The sequence below is a fragment of the Neoarius graeffei genome, chromosome 28 (genome assembly GCF_027579695.1).
Source record: "Neoarius graeffei isolate fNeoGra1 chromosome 28, fNeoGra1.pri, whole genome shotgun sequence".
In the NCBI taxonomy this organism is placed as follows: Eukaryota; Metazoa; Chordata; class Actinopteri; order Siluriformes; family Ariidae; genus Neoarius; species Neoarius graeffei.
In genome coordinates this window covers 52,336,302-52,351,955 of record NC_083596.1, presented here as the reverse complement: position 1 = coordinate 52,351,955, position 15,654 = coordinate 52,336,302, and the positions used below count along the sequence as shown (strand labels likewise).

The 15,654-nt window shown below is 51.6% G+C and overlaps 1 protein-coding gene across 1 annotated transcript in view; it reads left to right on the top strand.

The window, feature by feature from the left end:
• taf1 (TAF1 RNA polymerase II, TATA box binding protein (TBP)-associated factor) overlaps nt 1-15,654 on the top strand; it is a 51,875-nt gene that overhangs the window by 18,053 nt on the left and 18,168 nt on the right. The window contains exons 15-26 of the mRNA XM_060912101.1: nt 118-291; nt 7,582-7,686; nt 7,774-7,974; nt 8,954-9,095; nt 9,786-9,916; nt 10,018-10,098; nt 10,276-10,425; nt 10,531-10,650; nt 13,083-13,258; nt 13,435-13,667; nt 13,940-14,147; nt 14,780-14,945. Of these exons, the coding sequence (XP_060768084.1) occupies nt 118-291; nt 7,582-7,686; nt 7,774-7,974; nt 8,954-9,095; nt 9,786-9,916; nt 10,018-10,098; nt 10,276-10,425; nt 10,531-10,650; nt 13,083-13,258; nt 13,435-13,667; nt 13,940-14,147; nt 14,780-14,945 (1,887 nt within the window). The remainder of the gene's footprint in view (nt 1-117; nt 292-7,581; nt 7,687-7,773; nt 7,975-8,953; nt 9,096-9,785; nt 9,917-10,017; nt 10,099-10,275; nt 10,426-10,530; nt 10,651-13,082; nt 13,259-13,434; nt 13,668-13,939; nt 14,148-14,779; nt 14,946-15,654) is intronic.

Genomic DNA, 15,654 nt, shown 5'->3' with positions numbered 1-15,654 from the left:
TGTGTGTGTGTGTGTGTGTGTGTGTGTGTGTGTGTGTGTGTGTGTGTGTGTGAGAGCAGAAATGACCAGTTCAGATCACAGGGACATGTTCTTCATGGTGTGTGTGTGTGTGTGTAGATGAGGGAGCAGGAGCGACAGGCCTCAGGGGGCGGGGACATGTTCTTCATGCGCACCAATCAGGATCTAACAGGTAAAGATGGAGACCTGATCCTGGCAGAGTACAGTGAGGAGTACCCGCCCCTCATGCTGCAGGTTGGCATGGCAACCAAGATCAAAAACTACTACAAGAGGGTGAGTCGTTGCTTCACCTGGTCATGTGATCAGTCAGTTGAATCAAATTAAAGTTTTAGATAAATGAGAAATGTAACTTTAGGACTGCAGTTGTCATGAACAGTTTTGCACTCAAGTTTCCATCAATGAAGAGTTTATAACATCAACGAAACTGTCTTCATATTAAAACTGTTAAAAACGTTATAATCACGTTGTCTGTTATCACCCAAATGAGGATGGGTTCCCTTTTGAGTCTGGTTCCTCTCGAGGTTTCTCCCTCAGACGACATGAAGGAGTTTTTCCTTGCCACTGTTGCCACAGGCTTCATCATTGGGGATAGATTAGGGATAAAATTAGCTCACGTTTTAAGTCGTTCAAATTCTGTAAAGCTGCTTTGCGACAATGTTTATTGTTAAAAGCGCTACACAAATAAACTTGACTTGATTAACTGGAATAGTGCATTTTCAGAATCAGAAGCACTTTATTGCCAGATATGTTACACACACGAGGAATTTGACTCCGGTTTGACTTAGCTTTCATAGTACAGACAGAAAGAAAGTATAGGGAAAAAAAAAAACCCCACACACACACAGATGATCACGACTTACAATTTTATATTTATTACCCAAAGGCACTGGGTTGAGTTCAAACCGCCACCAAGCCATGTATCAACACCAAAATCAAATCACTGGAACCTCAGATAATACAAAAGCTGTACACCAAACTTCATCAGAATCCATTCACTACTTCATGAGTTACATTGGGAACAAACAAACGGAAGTGAAAACAAAACGAGGGTTATGTATATAACCGCGGTTCTATGAGTTTCGGATGACCGCCAGAGGCGGTGCTTTCAGCACATGGATATCCATCACACGAACGTGCAGGTCGAGTAATAGTAACAACAAAGTCACGTGTGACCTGGGTGACGTCACCCCGTGACCCCGGCATAAAAGACCGGTAAACCCAGGAAGTGACCTCTTGGCAAATCTTCTCGTGTACACTCCGAGTGACTGCCAAGCTCTGGCGGTCATCCGAAACTCATAGAACCGTGGTTATATACATAACCCTCGTTCTATTTCGTTTCTCCTGACCGCCAGAGGCGGTGCTTTCAGCACATGGATGACTAATACCAACCAGGTCATTAGGAGTGCCTACCCGTACTCAGTGCTGCTGCGACGGGCCTGGAATGACAGCCGTCGCCACAGGATTATGTGGGACGACATTAAGACGGTAAAACCTGGTGAAGGTGCAGCTGGAAGCCCAGGAGGCTGCGCTGCATATGTCTGAAAGGGGCACGCCCTTCAGTGATGCCCATGAGGCCACCACGCCCCGTGCAGAGTGCGCCCTGACAGCCGGAGGAATCGGGGAGCCACTGTGCCTGTAGGCATGTAATATGGCCTCGACTATCCACTTGGATAGCCTCTGCTTAGAGAGCGCCAGACCCCTCCTCGGCCCTGTGTGGCACAGAAACAGGGCGTCACTCCTACGGAAGCCCTCTGTACGGGACACGTACACCCTGAGGGCGCGAACTGGGCACAAAAGTTCCGACCTCTCACCATGGCCCGCCTCGAACGCCGCAAGGCTAAGGGGCTGGTTGACGAAGGTAGCAGAGAGGGTCTTCGGGAGGAAAGAGGGGTTAGGCCACAGAGTGACCCCACTGTCGCCGGAGTGCCACTGCAGGCACTCCCCACTGACTGACAGCGCGTGTAATTCCCCGACGCGCCTCGTCGATGTAATGGCCAGAAGAAAAGCAGTCTTCAGGGAGAGCCATGAAATGTCTGCCGTGAGCAGGGGCTCAAACGGTGCGTCGCAGAGAGCCTGCAGCACCAAGTGAAGATCTCATGTGGGTACCCGGCTCCGTCGGGGGGGTCTCAACCGGAGAGCACCCTTCAAAAAACGTGCCACCAAGGGGTGGGACCCCACGGTCCTTCCCCCAACTCTGGCATGCTGAGCAGAGATGGCAGCTGCATAGACCTTGATGGTGGCAGGAGTAAGACCCTTATCAAACAGAGACTGGAGGAACAGTAGAATGGTCGGCAGGGGGCAGCATGTAGGCTCCTCCCCCCGAGTTAAGCACCAGTTGGAGAAAAGCCTCCATCTGTTGGCGTAGAGGGCATTGGTGGAGGGTGCCCGAGAGCTTGCAATGGTGTTGACCACTGCCGGCTTGCAAAGACCTAGCAGGGGGTCCGGCCCTTCAGCGGCCACACCCAGAGCTACAGACGGGCTGGATCCGGGTGCCAGATCTGCCCTCCCAGCTGTGATAGCAGGTCCGTCCTCACTGGCAGGCACCAGGGGTCGCCGTTCAGAAGTTGCAGCAACTTGGGAAACCACACTCGGCCCGGCCACCGAGGGGCGACAAGCAGCAGCCCGTGGTGGTCCATCGCAACCCTGTGTAGGGTTGGCACAATCAGCGGCAGAGGGGGGAAGGCATACAGCAGTTGCCTCGGCCAAGCATGCGCCAGCGCATCCTGGCCCAGGGAGCTGGGGCCGTGGAGGCTGAACCACAGAGGGCAGTGTGTCGACTCCTGGCAGGCAAAGAGGTCCACCTCTGCCTTGCCAAAACGTTCCCAGATGGCGAGAACCACCGCTGGGTTGAGTCTCCATTCCCCGGGATCGGGGTCCTGGCGGGACAGCAGATCCGCTGCACTGTTGGCGGTGCCTGGCAAGTACATGGCACGCAGGCTCAAGAGATGTCGATGGGCCCACCGCAGAAGTTGGCCGGCCACTTCCAAGCACTGGAGGGACCTGGTGCCTCCCTGGTGGTTGATGTAGTACACTACCGTAGCGTTGTCCGTCCGCACCAGAACGTGTCTGCCGGCCAGGCCTGGGAGGAAGTGCTGTAGGCCGAGGAACACAGCCCGTAGCTCCAGCACGTTGATGTGCTGCTGTCGCTGCCCTGGACTCCAGTGGCCTCTGACGGTCCGGCATTGCCAGACTGCACCCCAGCCTCCCAGGGAAGCATCCGTGGTGATGACCTCCCTCCGGGAGGGGATAGCCGCCAGCGGAATACCCCGCAGAAGGTAAGCCCTCCTCCTCCATGGACGGAGGAGCCTGAAAAAAGTATCCGTCGCCTTCACGAGCCTGTGCCCGTGCAGCACCGGGTGGAGGTGGAGATCGTTGAGCCACCTCTGAAGCGGGCGTAAGTCCAGGAGTCCCAGCGGGACCAGAGAGGAGGCTGCCGTAAGCATGCCCAGCAGGCGCTGAAAGGTCTTCAGGGCGAGTGACCTGCCCCGTCCGAAGCGGCCAAGCAGCAGGCGGATGTTGTGGATCCTGGTCTGGGAGGGGGTTGCCATCAACGACCTCGAGTCCAGGTGCATGCCCAAGAAAGTCGTCTCCTGGCTGGGCACCAGCGAGCTCTTCTTGTAATTCACCCTGAGCCCCAGCTCTGCGACATGTGAGAGCACAGTCGCGATGTCGGTGCGGGCCTGAGCTGCTGACCGTGAACAGACGAGCCAGTCGTCCAGGTAAGGCAGGACACGCAAACCCCTTGCCTGAAGTGGTGCCAATGCCGCTGCCACACACCTGGTGAACACACGGGGTGCCAGCGATATCCCAAAGGGCAGAACATTGAACTCGAAAGCCTGGCCCTCGAAGGCAAACCGCAGGAACTGCCTGTGGTGTGGCGCAATGGGAACATGGAAGTAGGCGTCTTTCAGGTCGATGGTGGCAAACCAGTCGCCCGCCTGGATGTGGTGTAAGACATCCACTGTACGCAGCATGCGGAATCTCATGGTCTTCAAGTGGGAGTTGAGGGACCTCAGGTCGAGGATCGGGCGGATACCGCCGTCCTTCTTCGGAACCAGAAAATACCTGGAGTAGAACCCACCTTGCTGTCTCTGCCTGTCGACGGGAGAGATTGCTCCTTTCTCCAGGAGGGTGGAGATTTCCTGCCGGAGGACGAGGGACTTCCCCGGATGGCTCACGGTGGTGTGTTTGACCCCATGAAAACGCGGCGGTCGGCGGCAGAACTGGATGCGGTAACCCTCGGTGAGGGTCACCAGCACCCAGGGGTCTGGGGTCAATGCTTTCCAGGTTTGGAGCTGTTTGCTGGAAAAGCGGCCGACCGCTGGCGCGCTGATGTCAGCGCCGTCCAGAGCGCCCCCGTCGGTCATCATGGGGGCGACGAGGAGCGGACTGGGTGTAGGGGGCGGCACCGCGGGTCCGGGAGGTGGTGGGGCGACGAAAGTCATCAACCCGTCTGGTCTCCTGGCGGGTGCGTGGCCGAGACAGAGTCGGTGTGGGCCCCCTGGAGGACTGGGCAGTATTGCCATGGCGGTGGACCTGGCGGAGGCCAGCGAACTGCTGCCGCGCCTGGACGACCTGGGCACTCCGGTCCAGGGCTTGCTGAGTGGCCTCGCCAAACAGCTCCCCGGGGACAACAGGGAGAGAGCGCAGCACACGGCGGTCGGGCTCGGCCAGAGGGGACTGTGCCAGCCATATCTGCCGGCGGGCGAGGGTGAGATACGACATCAGCTGGCCCAGTTCCCGCGACGAGTAGGCAAAGGCCTGGAGAGCCGCGTCGCACAGCTCCCGTGATGCCGCGCTTGTCCCCTCCAGCGTCTGGGCGAGGGCCAGCAGCAGATGGGACATGGAATTGTCAATACGACCCATTCGTGCCGCCGTGTCGTATCCCCGCACAATGAGGTCGTCGGTCGCACGGCATTGGGTGCGGGGGCATCGGGCGTCAGGCCGCAGAGCCTCGTTGGGCGAAAGGACGAGGGCAGCCACGGAGGGCTCAATGTTGGGCATCTGCTGGAGGCCGTAGGTAGGGGCGTCCTGCATTGCTGCCAGGGCCCTGCAGTCACTAGGGAGGTGGGAAAGGCGTCTAGGGTCCGCCCAACACCTCTGTAACTCCTCGATGTATGGGGCCGAGGGCGGAACAGACAACGAGGAAGGCTGTGTGGAACCTCTGAAGAAAGCGCTCTGATGCTGGGCCACCGGGGGCGTGTCCAACCCCAGACGGGCCAATGCAGCCCTCAGCGTTGGCTGGATGGATGAGCGTCCGCCTTCCGACGCTGACGCGGTGCCATGGCTGGTGGCCTGGGAACCGGCCGGAGAGGTGGGGTCGTGACCAACAGACCCACCGCAGTCAAAGCTCTCCGACGCCCGGATCGACAGTTCATCCAGGCCGCGTGCATCAACGGCCGGTGACAGAAGCGGTGGTGATGGTGAATGGTCGGGCTGCCAGGCAGAAGGGGTGGCTGCGGGAACACTGCTGCCCTGTGGCGGAGGCTGGAGATTCGCCAGCAGGGCCTTCATCTCCTCCAGCTCGGTGGACATCACCTCCACCTTCCGAGCCAAATCGTCCGAGCGCTTCTTTTTCGCCTTAGAAGCGGAGACGCGTGGGGGAGCCCCACGGCGCTTGCTGGGCCCCGCTGCTGCAGCCGGCACCATGTCCTGTCCCCCCGAGGCCCGGGGGATGTCAGACGGAGGATCCAACCGAGCCAGCCTGGCGGTCCGCGCAGCCACACTCAGGCACATGCAGTCTGCGCAGGCCATGTCCGTCAGCCCCTGCCGCAGGTGATCAATACCCAGGCACGAGGGGCACTCGCGGTGGCCGTCCTCCGGCTCGAGGGGGGCCCGGCAGTTGGCGCAGCGAGAGAGTAGGTCCATGACACCTGGCTGGCAGAAGGGAACTTAAAAAATAGGGCGAGAACACCCCAAGTAAGTATCCCAAAATAAACAATCAGGCGGCAATGAAAACGACCGGGCGAACACACCCGTGGTCGGGAATATTAACAAGGATAGGCGCCGTGCGCCACAGCGGCGAGAAACACCGCTTTAATTTAAATGAATGAAAACCGCTTACCTAAGCGACAACAAGCCGGCCTCCAGCGGCGAGAACACCGCCTCGGAGGGCTAGTCAGCTAACTCCACCGAGCGAGAGCGCTCAGCTTAACGGAGTAACAAACAATACGAATACGACACATAAGACAGCCGGCCCGTGAGCAGGCCGGTGACAAGGCTACACAAAATAAGGCGGTCGATAATATTAACAAGGATAGGCGCCGTGCGCCACAGAACTGATAAACAGCGGCGAGAAACACCGCTTTAATTTAAATGAATGAAAACCGCTTACCTGAACGAAAGCAAGCCGGCCTCCAGCGGCGAGGACACGCCTCGGAGGGCTAGTCAGCTAACTCCACCGAGCGAGAGCGCTCAGCTTAACGGAGTAACAGCAATACGAATACAACACACAAGACAGCCGGCCCGTGAGCAGGCCGGAGACAAGGCTACACAAAACAAAGCGGTTGATAATATTAACAAGGATAGGCGCCGTGCGCCACAGAACTGATAACAGCGGCGAGAAACACCGCTTTAATTTAAATGAATGAAAACCACTTACCTGAACGAAAACAAGCCGGCCTCCAGCGGCGAGGACACGCCTCGGAGAGCTAATCAGCTAACTCCACCGAGCGAGAGCGCTCAGCTTAACGGAGTAACAAATCAACGAATATAGCGACAAGAGAAAAGAATTGGTGGACTTAACGCAGTTTCTTGGAGGGTGCGTAAGCACAGCCCCAACCCTACGGGTAACGAAACTAACACGCGTTTTGTCCAATTTCCAACTCGCAACCTGCAAACGCGAGAAGATGCAAGAGGTCACTTCCTGGGTTTACCGGTCTTTTATGCCGGGGTCACGGGGTGACGTCACCCAGGTCACACATGACTTTGTTGTTACTATTACTCGACCTGCACGTTCGTGTGATGGATATCCATGTGCTGAAAGCACCGCCTCTGGCGGTCAGTAGAAACGAAATAGAACCTCCAACACAGCTAGCAGAGGGAATAAAGCAGAACCATCTGTTCTGTTTATAACTGCATTTAGTGATGTGGAGTGTTGGCGAGACGAGTGAGTTCCTGTTGTCACTGATGTTATAGCAGCTGTAAACAGTTGTTCACTCATCAGACTCTCTTTATTCTCCCTCCTGAAGCTCATAAGAGAAAATAATCGCAGCTTGTTCCATCGTGTTCCTGAGAAACTGTACAGAAGTGTAAACTCCTCGGTCCTGAAGACGTCTGAGAACTTACAGTTCCAGCTCTGACTGTTACACAGCACTCACACTGGAGACTCCTTACAGAAACGACACAGACATGTGTTTCTGCTGGACACGCTCCTGTGAATGAGCTGTTACTATAGAAACCATAACGTATCGGAGTGAGAGCGTTAATATAAACCTGCACTACTGTCAGAGCTGCTGTTAGAGGATTAACCAACAAATAAGAGTCCAGAGTTAAACAGTGCTGTGGCTGTAATGTACTCTATATACTGTGTGTGTGTGTGTGTGTGTGTGTGCGCGCGCGCAGAAGCCTGGTAAAGATCCCGGTGCTCCAGACTATAAGTATGGAGAGACTGTGTACTGCCACACTTCTCCTTTCCTGGGATCACTCCATCCTGGACAACTGCTGCAGGTAACACACACACACACACACACACACACATTAAAATATTGTCTTTGTTTCCACACTCAGAACTGTGTGTGTGTGTGTGTGTTCCAGGCATTTGAGAATAACCTGTTCCGAGCTCCCATCTACCTGCACAAGATGCCGGAGACGGACTTCCTTATTCTCCGGACTCGTCAGGGTTACTTCATCCGTGAAGTGTTGGACATATTTGTAGTGGGACAGGAGTGTCCTCTGTATGAAGTCCCCGGACCCAATTCCAAACGGGCCAATACACACATCCGGGACTTCCTACAGGTAACACACACACACACAGTGTCTCTCTACTTTTTAGAATAAACAGTACACTATCTCTCGTCCACACTGTGTGATTTAGGAGACGGCTGATAGTAGCACTTGGGACGACTCATTGAGGATGTGTGTGTGTGTGTGTGTGCATGTTTTAATGATGTCATCTTGCACCTGTTGAGGACATTCTGTGGAACAGCAGATGATGGAGAAACAGTCTCTTTCCCCATCTCTCTCTCTCTTTCCTCTGTCTCTCTCTCTCTCTCTCTCTCTTTCCTCTGTCTCTCTCTCTCTCTCTGTCTCTCTTTCCCCGTCTCTCTTTCCCCGTCTCTCTCTCTTTCCCCTGTCTCTCTGTCTCTCTTTCTTTCCCCATCTCTCTCTTTCCCGTCTCTCTGTCTCTCTCTCTCTTTCCTCGTCTCTCTTTCTTTCCCCCATCTCTCTCTCTTTCCCCTGTCTCTCTGTCTCTCTCTCTTTCTTTCCCCATCTCTCTCTCTCTTTCCCGTCTCTCTCTCTCTTTCCCCATCTCTCTTTCTTTCCCCATCTCTCTCTTTCCCCTGTCTCTCTTTCTTTCCCCATCTCTCTCTCTCTTTCCCTGTCTCTTTCTTCCCCCATCTCTCTCTTTTCCCTGTCTCTCTGTCTCTCTCTCTCTCTCTTTCCCCATCTCTCTCTCTCTTTCCCCATCTCTCTCTTTCCCCATCTGTCTGTCTCTCTCTTTCCCGTCTGTCTCTCTCTCTCTCTCTCTCTCTCTCTCTTTTTTCCCCATCTCTCTCTCTCTCCCTCCCCCGTCTGTCTCTCTCTGTCTCTCTCTCTCCCCCTCCCCCGTCTGTCTCTCTCTGTCTCTCTCTCTCCCTCCCCCGTCTGTCTCTCTCTGTCTCTCTCTCTCTCCCTCCCCCGTCTGTCTCTCTCTGTCTCGTTCTCTCTTTTCCCTGTCTGTCTGTCTCTCTGTTTCTCCCATCTCTCTCTTTTTCTCCCGTCTGTCTCTCTCCAGGTGTTTATCTATCGCTTGTTCTGGAAGAGTAAGGATCGGCCGAGACGGATTCGGATGGAGGATATAAAGAAGGCGTTTCCCTCTCACTCTGAGAGCAGCATCCGCAAACGCCTCAAACTCTGCGCAGATTTCAAACGCACCGGTAAACACACACACACACACACACACGTACGTACACACACACACACGTACGTACACACACACACACGTACGTACACACACACACACACACACGTACACACACACACGTACACGCACACGCACGCACACGTACACACGCACACGTGTACATACACACACGCACACGTGTACACACACACGCACACGTGTACACACACGTACACACACACACACGTACACACACACACACACGTACACACACGTACGTGTACACACACGTGTATACACACACACGTGTACACACATGTGTATACACACACACACACACGTGTGTGTAGTGTCACAAATCACAGACATTAGAATCCTTCAAACTCTTGTGAATTGAAGTGTGTGTGTGTGTGTGTTAGGGCAGGTCAGACAGGCAGGGAGAGCTGGTATTGTAGCTCATACTGGGGAGGAAGGACGGGTAAAGCTGGAGGAGAAACATAATGAAGACATTTCTATACGCAGAGTAAAGATAGAAACAGAAGAGCCGCATGACCTCTTAGGTGTGAGTTTGAGTGACGCCGAGTGCGACGCTCAGCGCCGTTTAGCTTAGTGTAAAGCAGTTTCAGTCTATAGGAACCTAGCTTATAGGATGTTTAATGATGTTTACACTTGTTCTGTCCTGGTCTCATCTTCACCCCACGTCTGTCGCTCCCTCTGTCTGTAGGGATGGACTCTAACTGGTGGGTGCTGAAGCCGGATTTCCGGCTGCCTACAGAGGAGGAGATCAGAGCCATGGTGTCTCCTGAGCAGTGCTGCGCTTATTACAGCATGCTGGTAGCAGAGCAGAGGCTCAAGGTACACACACACACACACACACACACACACACACACACACACACACACACACTCTGATATGCATACACATGCTCACTAATCTGTGTGTGTGTGTGTGTTAGGATGCTGGTTATGGTGAGAAGTCCTTCTTTGCTCCAGAGGAAGAAAACGAGGAAGACTTCCAGATGAAGATCGACGATGAGGTCAGTGCATCGTGTGTGTGTGTTTTGTATCATCTGAATGGTAAGCATGAATGAAAACACACACACACACACACACACACACACACTCAGTTACACCCCAGAGGTTGTTTTTTTTCTGTTGGGTCTTATTGGTGTGTGTGTGTGTGTGTGTGTGTGTGCGCGCACGCATGTTTGTAGGTGCGCACAGCTCCATGGAACACCACGCGTGCATTTATTGCAGCGATGAATGGGAAGTGTTTGCTGGAGGTCACTGGAGTTGCAGATCCCACCGGCTGTGGAGAGGGATTCAGCTACGTCAAAGTACCGAACAAACCCACGCAGCAGAAGGTAACATGCACGCGCGCACACACACACACACACACACACACACACACACACACACACACACAGAGATGTAAAGATACAGATAAAGTGTTTGTGTGTGTGTGTCAGGACGAGCGAGAGCCTCAGCCTGTGAAGAAGACAGTAACAGGAACAGACGCTGATCTGAGACGCCTTTCACTCAAAAATGCTAAACAGCTCCTGCGTAAGTTCGGCGTGCCCGAGGAGGAGGTGAGCGGTCAACACGCAGTTCATAATCAGTCAGTCATCACTGAGACACTGTTTATTCATTTTAATACCACTGATAATATCTGATCATCGATATCTCAGAGTCTCAGGTTCAGTCTGCTGCAGGATTGAAGGGATTTTGTGTTAAATTTTAAAAATAAACCAGTAATACAGTGGTGCTTGAAAGTTTGTGAACCCTTTAGAATTTTCTATATTTCTGCATAAATATGAGCTAAAACATCCTCAGATTTTCACACAAGTCCTAAAAGTAGATAAAGAGAACCCAGTTAAACAAATGAGACAAAAATATTATACTTGGTCATTTATTTATTGAGGAGAATGATCCAATATTACATATCTGTGAGTGGCAAAAGTATGTGACCCTTTGCTTTCAGTATCTGGTGTGACCCCCTTGTGCAGCAATAACTGCAACTAAACGTTTGCGGTAACTGTTGATCAGTCCTGCACACCGGCTTGGAGGAATTTTAGCCCGTTCCTCCGTACAGAACAGCTTCAACTCTGGGATGTTGGTGGGTTTCCTCACATGAACTGCTCGCTTCAGGTCCTTCCACAACATTTCCATTGGATTAAGGTCAGGACTTTGACTTGGCCATTCCAAAACATTCACTTTATTCTTCTTTAACCATTCTTTGGTAGAACGACTTGTGTGCTTAGGGTCGTTGTCTTGCTGCATGACCCACCTTCTCTTGAGATTCAGTTCATGGACAGATGTCCTGACATTTTCCTTTAGAATTCGCTGGTATAATTCAGAATTCATTGTTCCATCAATGATGGCAAGCCGTCCTGGCCCAGATGCAGCAAAACAGGCCCAAACCATGATACTACCACCACCATGTTTCACAGATGGGATAAGGTTCTTATGCTGGAATGCAATGTTTTCCTTTCTCCAAACATAACGCTTCTCATTTAAACCAAAAAGTTCTATTTTGGTCTCATCCATCCACAAAACATTTTTCCAATAGCCTTCTGGCTTGTCCACATGATCTTTAGCAAACTGCAGACGAGCAGCAATGTTCTTTTTGGAGAGCAGTGGCTTTCTCCTTGCAACCCTGCCATGCACACCATTGTTGTTCAGTGTTCTCCTGATGGTGGACTCATGAACATTAACATTAGCCAATGTGAGAGAGGCCTTCAGTTGCTTAGAAGTTACCCTGGGGTCCTTTGTGACCTCGCCAACTATTGCACACCTTGCTCTTGGAGTGATCTTTGTTGGTCGACCACTCCTGGGGAGGGTAACAATGGTCTTGAATTTCCTCCATTTGTACACAATCTGTCTGACTGTGGATTGGTGGAGTCCAAACTCTTTAGAGATGGTTTTGTAACCTTTTCCAGCCTGATGAGCATCAACAACGCTTTTTCTGAGGTCCTCAGAAATCTCCTTTGTTCGTACCATGATACACTTCCACAAATGTGTTGTGAAGCTCAGACTTTGATAGATCCCTGTTCTTTAAATAAAACAGGGTGCCCACTCACACCTGATTGTCATCCCATTGATTGAAAACACCTGACTCTAATTTCACCTTCAAATTAACTGCTAATCCTAGAGGTTCACATACTTTTGCCACTCACAGATATGTAATATTGGATCATTTTCCTCAATAAATAAATGACCAAGTATAATATTTTTGTCTCATTTGTTTAACTGGGTTCTCTTTATCTACTTTTAGGACTTGGGTGAAAATCTGATGATGTTTTTGGTCATATTTATGCAGAAATATAGAAAATTCTAAAGGGTTCACAAACTTTCAAGCACCACTGTAGATGTTTTTTCTCTTCAGACTCAGTAATCAGGTCAGTTGTGTAACAGTGTGTGAGTGAGTGAGAGAGACAGAGAGAGAGAGACGGGCAGAGAGAGAGAGAGAGACGGGCAGAGAGAGAGAGAGAGAGACGGGCAGACAGAGAGAGAGAGACGGGCAGACAGAGAGAGACGGGCAGAGAGAGAGACGGACAGAGAGAGAGACGGACAGAGAGAGAGACGGACAGAGAGAGCAGCACAGCCCATGTTTTAGTGTACCTCCACATGTAGCCTGCAGTACCAGCTTTCAACCACAGAGGGCGACATTCCCCAATCCTGCAGCTCTAATCTAATCCTCTCCTTGGGTTTGCTCATCAGGGATACATACATTTATTTGGGATAAAATTAGTTCATATGTTTAAAGTCTTTAATTGTCTGTAAAGCTGCTTTCCAACAGTGTCTGTTGTTAAAAGCGCAGGACAAATAAACTGCTTTCATTTGACTCAGTCCTGCTGATCAGACGTCAGACTACTGACCATGTGACCGTTAGTGATGAAACGGCCTGTAGATAATCAGTCTGAGATTCGTCAACAATAACATGCGGTGTGGCTTAAACACATGGACACAGGGCTGCAGTCTCTGAGTGAACTGGCTTACCTGTGTGTGTGTGTGTGTGTAGATTAAGAAGCTGTCCCGTTGGGAGGTGATTGACGTTGTGCGCACCATGTCGACGGAGCAGGCGCGTTCAGGAGAGACGCCGATGAGTAAATTTGCTCGCGGGTCGCGGTTCTCTGTTGCTGAACATCAGGAGCGATATAAAGAGGAATGCCAGCGCATATTCGACCTGCAGAACAAGTGAGAGACAGACAGACAAATACACAAACAAATAATGTTGGATAAATGGGCTGTCAGACAGACAGACAGACAACTGACTGAATAGACAGATCAGTAGATGGAGGAAAAATGACAGCGTCATCACTGTCTCTCTCTCTCTCTCTGTCCCCCGTCTCTCTCTCCTGTGTGTCTCTCAGGGTGTTGGAGAGTACGGAGGTGTTGTCCACAGACACAGACAGCAGTTCTGCGGAGGACAGTGATTTTGAGGAGATGGGGAAGAACATCGAGAACATGTTGCAGAACAAGAAGACGAGTTCTCAGCTGAGCCGTGAGCGAGAGGAGGAGGAGAGGAAGGAGCTGCAGCGCATGCTGATGGGGGACGAGGGGATGGAGCGAGACAAGGGCAGGAAGGACAGACGCAAAGGCCTCTGTATGAACAATAATCCACATTTATTACCGTGACAGTCATTAAATTAATTGTTAGAATAAGGCCAAAATATAAAAAACTCAAATGGGGTCCAAGTCCTGTTTTTATAAGTCTCCTAAAGTGCCCCCTACTGGTCTGTCGTCTCACCACAAGTAGATATACACTCACTTTTATACTAATATAAGGATGATCGTAATATCTCTATATGTATTAGTTAAGCGCAGTGTGTAGTGCTTAATGTGTGTGTGTGTGTGTGTGTGTGTGTGTGCACGCAGCGAGCGCTCAGTCCACCGGCTCCCATAAAGACGATGATGCGTCCTCAGTGACGAGTCTGAACTCCTCGGCGACGGGGCGGCGGCTGAAGATCTACCGCACGTTCCGTGATGAGGACGGTAAAGAGTATGTGCGCTGTGAGACGGTCCGCAAACCTAACGTCATCGACGCGTACCTACGCATCCGCGCCACCAAAGACGACGACTTCATGTGAGTGTGTTTTTCTCTCTCTTTCTCTCTCTCTCTCTCTCTCTCTCTCTCTCTCTCACACACACACACACACACACACACAGGTTACAGTTCTCTTCCATATTGTGTGTCTGATCTGTAATCTCAGTATTTAGGTTCTGTCTGTCTGTCTGTCTGTCTGTCTGCTGGTCTGCTCATTTCCCTGTCTCTCTACCCTCTACTTATTTGTCTGCCTGTCTGTCCATTTCTACCTGTCTGTGTAATTTCTCATCTCTCTGTCTTTTTACTTGTCTGTCTGTCTCTCTATACATGCATCTGTCTGTCTCTGTGTCCATCTGTCTATGTGAATATCAGCCTGTCTGTTTACCTGTTTGTTTGTCTCCCTGTGGTCAGTCTGTCTGTCTGCTCACCTATCTGGCTCTTTACCTACCTGTCTGTCTCACTGTCTAGACATCTAATTATCTTCCCACCATCTGTAACATGGCTGTCTGTCTGTCTGTCTTTCTCTCTCTAAATGCTGTCTGGATATTTTTGTCCATTTGCATGCTTATTCATCTCCTGAACAATCTGTCTGTCCAAATTTCTCCTTTCAGACAATTTACTGATTCTGAATTCAGTGACTCGTGTGTGTGTGTGTGTGTGTGTGTGTGTAGCCGTAAGTTTGCCCTATTTGATGAGCAGCATAGGGAGGAGATGCGTAAGGAGCGCAGACGCATTCAGGAGCAGCTGCGCAGGTTGAAGCGCAATCAGGAGAAGGACAAGTTCAGAGGACCACCTGAGAAACGACCCAAAAAAGCCAAGGAGAGACCTGACCTCAAGGTAACACACACACACACACACACACACACACACACACACACACACAGCTTGCATACCTGCAAACTAGTCACCTTTCGGTGAAATTCGCCGTTTTGATCCCAAAATAGGTCACTTGTGTGAACCGTGTAGATCTGAAGAGGGTTTTTTGGGGGGGGCACGAGGCTACGTTGCCGAGCATTTGGTTTCAATGTACGACTACTTCAAAGTACTACTCCTACTTTTCTCCTCACACCCACATTCAGACCATTTCCGCCGCCTTCATACTTCAAACGTCTCTCTGATTGGATGACATTCCAACGAGCCAATAGTCTTAAGCCGCTTTTCCACTACAAACGCGGCTGAGTCGGGCTGAGCCGTGCCGTGCTGAGTCGGGCTGAGCGGGGCTGTTGGAGTTGCATTTCGACTACAACCGCGCTGAACCGTGCTGGCTGGAAGTGGGTGGACACATTGGGTGGAGTTAGCGAAAGTGGGTGGACGTCAGGTGATGTCGTTAAGCAGCGCAAACAGTGACGTGATCTTTTAAGCGGTAGTCTCACGACCCGAATAGTAAACAATAAACATGGAGGACATGGAGTCGTTAGTGTTGCTGGTCTTGGTGCTGTGGCTTGTTGTCACCGACAACGCGGACAGATACTGGCAAGAGCGTATAGATGAGGCGAGGCGCATAAGGCTTCAGAAATTCTCGTAATTCGTAATTCTTCTTCTTCCG